The 5,000-nt window shown below is 50.5% G+C and overlaps 2 protein-coding genes across 2 annotated transcripts in view; one reads left to right on the top strand and one right to left on the bottom strand.

The window, feature by feature from the left end:
* Positions 1-2,916, bottom strand: part of lipt1 (lipoyltransferase 1) — a 3,349-nt gene extending 433 nt beyond the window's left edge. Inside the window, exons 1-3 of the mRNA XM_076170724.1 lie at positions 1,960-2,916; positions 1,584-1,805; positions 1-203 (exon numbers count right to left, since the gene is read on the bottom strand). The exon at positions 1-203 is cut by the window's left edge and continues 433 nt beyond it. Coding sequence (XP_076026839.1) covers positions 1-203; positions 1,584-1,805; positions 1,960-2,512 — 978 coding nt within the window. The 5' untranslated portion in view covers positions 2,513-2,916. The remainder of the gene's footprint in view (positions 204-1,583; positions 1,806-1,959) is intronic.
* Positions 2,917-3,734: 818 nt separating this feature from the next.
* The window catches only part of LOC143016402 (required for drug-induced death protein 1-like), a 2,373-nt gene continuing 1,107 nt past the window's right edge, over positions 3,735-5,000 (top strand). Inside the window, exon 1 of the mRNA XM_076170725.1 lies at positions 3,735-4,065. Coding sequence (XP_076026840.1) covers positions 3,859-4,065 — 207 coding nt within the window. The 5' untranslated portion in view covers positions 3,735-3,858. The remainder of the gene's footprint in view (positions 4,066-5,000) is intronic.

Here is a 5,000-nt window from a genome sequence, read left to right on the forward strand (position 1 = left end):
CTTCACCTCCACCTGAAGTCGGGCAGAGCTCCGGGACAAAGACCCCTCGTCCGTCAGGTCCAGGGAAGTTTGAACGCTGAATTTTGGCGTCCTACCATAAGTCCACTCCCAGCCACGAAGCTCCGCCTCCATCCTGTTGAGACCGGGAAACGCCGACTCATCAGCGGGGTCAACAAAGGTCGACACAGCACTGAAGCCAAACTCTGAAAAAGATACAAGGACAACTCAGAGAAAAAGACAGGACAAGGGGAGGACAAAGAGACACAGAGACACAGAGAACACAGGGACACAGAGACACAGAGACGCAGAGACACAGAGACACAGAGACACAGAGACACAGAGACACAGAGACACAGAGACACAGAGACGCAGAGACACAGAGACACAGGGACACAGAGACACAGAGACACAGGGACACAGAGACACAGAGACACAGAGAACACAGAGACACAGAGACACAGGGACACAGAGACACAGAGACACAGAGACGCAGAGACACAGAGACACAGGGACACAGAGACACAGGGACACAGAGACACAGAGACACAGGGACACAGAGACACAGGGACACAGAGACACAGAGACACAGGGACACAGAGACACAGGGACACAGAGACACAGAGACACAGGGACACAGAGACACAGAGACACAGGGACACAGAGACACAGAGACACAGAGACACAGAGAACACAGAGACACAGAGACACAGAGACACAGAGAACACAGAGACACAGGGACACAGAGACACAGAGAACACAGGGACACAGAGACACAGAGACACAGAGAACACAGAGACACAGAGACGCAGGGACACAGAGACACAGGGACACAGAGACACAGAGACACAGGGACACATAGACACAGAGACACAGAGACGCAGAGACGCAGGGATGCAGAGACACAGAGACGCAGAGACGCAGGGATGCAGAGACACAGGGACGCAGAGACGCAGGGACGCAGAGACACAGGGACGCAGGGACACAGAGACACAGAGAACACAGAGACACAGAGACGCAGAGACGCAGGGACACAGAGACACAGAGACGCAGGGATGCAGAGACACAGGGACGCAGAGACGCAGGGACGCAGAGACACAGAGACACAGAGACACAGAGACACAGAGACACAGAGAACACAGAGACACAGGGACACAGAGACACAGAGAACACAGGGACACAGAGACACAGAGACACAGAGAACACAGAGACACAGGGATGCAGAGACACAGAGAACACAGGGACACAGAGACACAGAGACACAGAGAACACAGAGACACAGGGATGCAGAGACACAGAGAACACAGAGACACAGAGACACAGAGACACAGAGAACACAGAGACACAGAGAACACAGAGACACAGGGACACAGAGACACAGAGAACACAGGGACACAGAGACACAGAGACACAGAGAACACAGAGACACAGGGATGCAGAGACACAGAGAACACAGAGACACAGAGACGCAGAGACGCAGGGATGCAGAGACACAGGGACGCAGAGACGCAGGGACGCAGAGACACAGGGACGCAGAGACGCAGGGACGCAGAGACACAGGGACGCAGAGGAGACGGAAGCCGTACCTGTGTTAAACTGCGTCCCCAGTGCATGCAGAAGCTCCTCCCACTGCAGAGAGGGGGCGTGCTCCAGGAGGTTGGTGACGGGTGATGGAACGCTGGGCGTGGCATTGCTATGGATACCAGAAGAGGGGGGGCGGAGCACTGTAGAGAGGGCGGAGCAATCGGTGGCGTACAGCAGAGTGCAGTGATGATAGGACGACACCCTACTGAGCCTGGAGGCACTTCCTGTAGGAACACCAGGGGAGATAAGGATGACATCACTCACTAACACAGAGGAGTTTGTAGTTTTTTACGTAAGAGCTTTCTGGAATTTTATAAGGAATTCAAAGAATTCTGTTCATGAATATGATCCAGAGCAGAGGTCACCCAGAGGTCACACCTGATATCTTGTAGCGTCCATCCAGCATGATGTCCAGTCTCTCTGAGGCCTGGACGTCCAGCTCCGGTCTCAGGCGCCTCAGGGCGTCGGTGACGACCTTCAGGTTCCTGCGGCGGTCGTATGCTTTCTTGGAGGTGAAGAAGGTCAAGTTCAGGTTGCCCAGGTCATGGAAGACTGTTCCCCCGCCGCTCCTTCGCCTGGCCAGAGGAATCCCCTCTTCCCTCATGGCACGCAGGTGGCACTCTGTCCAGGGGTTCTGGTGGCGTCCGATCACCACGGCCGGCCGGTTCCTCCACAGCAGCAGGACACTGCGGCGCTGCAGGTCCACGTTGGTATCGATCCAGTCCTCCAGAGCCAGGTTCTGGTATACATCTGTAGACCTGGACTGTAGGATCAGCCCCACCCCTTCACCGCCCTCTGTCAGGGACGCCAACAGGCCGCCACCACCGCTGCAGCTGGTCTGGAGTGGCAGGTTGCAGGTTTGAAACCCACAAACAGAATGCTGACCGCTGAGGAAACGCCACGACCTTCTGATCAGTGACATCATCTCCATCTTCACAAATCACTAAAACATCTAAAAAGAGAGTAAAAACGTCACACCACCTGCTGGCAGTTTGACAGCATCAGTTACTAACTTCAGGTTTTGTTCATATGGAGGGTTTTAATTTTAGTTTTCTTCATTTCTGTGTTCCAGTAATTTATCACTATATTGATCTTTCACTGCGCGACTTTCGTTAGATTTGATCTGTATAACAGGAAGTGTTTTCATTTATTGACCTTCAAAATAAAAGCCAGAGTAGACGCGTTGCCTTAGCTTTAGCGCTAAATAAGCTTTAGCTAAGCTTTAGGTAAGCTGTGAGGAAAAGCAGAACTTAAAAACACTCTGGGACAGGAAACACTGAAAGGTTTCGCTTCAATAAAACATCAACAACGATTATAAATACGATTTAATGTCTCGTGCTGACCTGAGCAGAGGATCGGCGAATGGACATCAAGTCACACAACAAAACTATAACTACTTCCGCCTTTAACCTTCAACGTAAAAGCACCACAAACGAAGGCGTCGTTTTGTGTCACAGTTACACCAAAGCGCGGACTAAATAACAACATCACACTGATTGAATGTTGAAATGTGAACATTAGGCCGTGTTATTAACTTTATTTACAATTATCAACATAACAAAACATGAAAACAAATAACGCGTTGATTTCAGTTCTGTTTTCCGAGTTAAGCATTTGTAGCTTGATGGAGCTGTGGTCCGACACTGGGAAGGCGCCGTGCTGCGCTGCGGTTCGTCTGTCCAAGGTTCCTACCGTAACCTGCGGCATGCAGTCACAAAGCTAGAGGAACAAAAACTCACGCTTTTATTTCTTATTTTAATCGCAAGGTCAACATACGGTAGTTTCCACGGCCTCCATAACTGTAATTCAACTTTAGTTTGTTATTTTAAGGAAATATACGTTTTTAAATCTCAACTCAAAACTTTGTGTAGGAGGTTATAAGACACACAGGAGACACACAGAGACACTTCTTCTTCTTCTCCTCCTCCTCCTTCTTCTTCCTCTTCTTCCTCTTCTTCTTCTTCTTCTGTTAAGCGTGTAAATAACAGAGAAAGAGAGAGAGAGAGAAGAGAAGAGTGGTTTGCCTCCAGGCCGTCTGTGTGTTTTCATTAAACCAAGTCTGACGGAATCACACACACACACACACACACACACACACACACTCTTTATGAGTTTAAATGTGGAGCTCAGACAGAAAAACAAACTCATTTTTCATTTTGTCTCTAAGCTTCAGGCTGATTCAGCTGTAACTCCGCCTCCTCCTGACTCCACCTACTCTGCTCCAAAGGTCCTCCAGTGTGAGCAGGAGGTCAGAGAGGAGCGGAGCAGCAGTGCGTTATGGGAGCTCAAGAGGAGGAGGAAGACGAGGCTCCGTCAGCGATGAAGAGGAGGACACAGAAAGACGTCCACTTCTCTGTCCTGCCTGATAAATATGAGCCACTGATTGAAGAGGAGGAGGAGGAGGAGGAGACCCCACAGGAGAGGAGGAGGAGGAAAGAGGAGAAGAAGAGGAAGAAGAAGGAGAAATACAAAAAGTACAGGAAGGTAAGGAGACATAATGACCTTTGACCTGAGAAAACAAGTAACAACACAGGAAGTAGGAGTCAGACTACAGACTACTCTGCTGTTACACATTGACTCAGCACTTCAACCTCTGACCCCTCACACTGATAAACACAGAAAAATGACACAAGCTCTCTAGGAAGACGAGGAAACCTGGAAGAAGGAAGAAAACTCACAGGAGGGAATTCCAAGAGAGACTCCCAGAGAGAGCGACAAGAAATCGCAAGAGACACATCTCCTCCTCTGTGGCCTGGAGGGAAAGAGACAGAGAGACGGAGACGGAGACAGAGAGAGAGAGAGAGAGAGAGAGAGAGAGAGAGAGACAGAGAGAGGCAGAGAGAGGCAGAGAGAGAGAGACAGGGAGAGAGAGACAGAGAGAGACAGAGACAGAGAGAGGCAGAGAGAGAGAGAGAGAGGCAGAGAGAGAGAGACAGGGAGAGCGAGAGAGAGAGAGAGACAGAGACAGAGAGAGGCAGAGAGAGGCAGAGAGAGAGACAGGGAGAGAGAGAGAGAGAGACAGAGGCAGAGAGAGGCAGAGAGAGGCAGAGAGAGAGAGACAGGGAGAGAGAGAGAGAGAGAGAGAGACAGAGAGAGAGACAGGGAGAGAGACAGAGAGAGGCAGAGAGAGGCAGAGAGAGGCAGAGAGAGAGAGAGAGAGAGAGAGAGAGACAGAGAGAGGCAGAGAGATGCAGAGAGAGAGAGACAGGGAGAGAGAGAGAGAGAGAGAGAGAGAGAGAGAGACAGAGACAGAGACAGAGAGAGGCAGAGAGAGAGAGACAGGGAGAGAGACAGGGAGAGAGAGAGAGAGAGACAGAGAGAGAGAGAGAGACAGTGCAGCCCTGGAGAGCGTCTCTCTCCTGTGAGTTTGTTCTGGTTTGTTGATCTGTATTGATCTATACTAATCTGTAATCATGTGT

The sequence above is a fragment of the Genypterus blacodes genome, unplaced genomic scaffold (assembly GCF_046128005.1).
Source record: "Genypterus blacodes isolate CSIRO-AG114 ecotype Tasmania unplaced genomic scaffold, CSIRO-AGI_Gbla_v1 ptg000228l_1, whole genome shotgun sequence".
In the NCBI taxonomy this organism is placed as follows: Eukaryota; Metazoa; Chordata; class Actinopteri; order Ophidiiformes; family Ophidiidae; genus Genypterus; species Genypterus blacodes.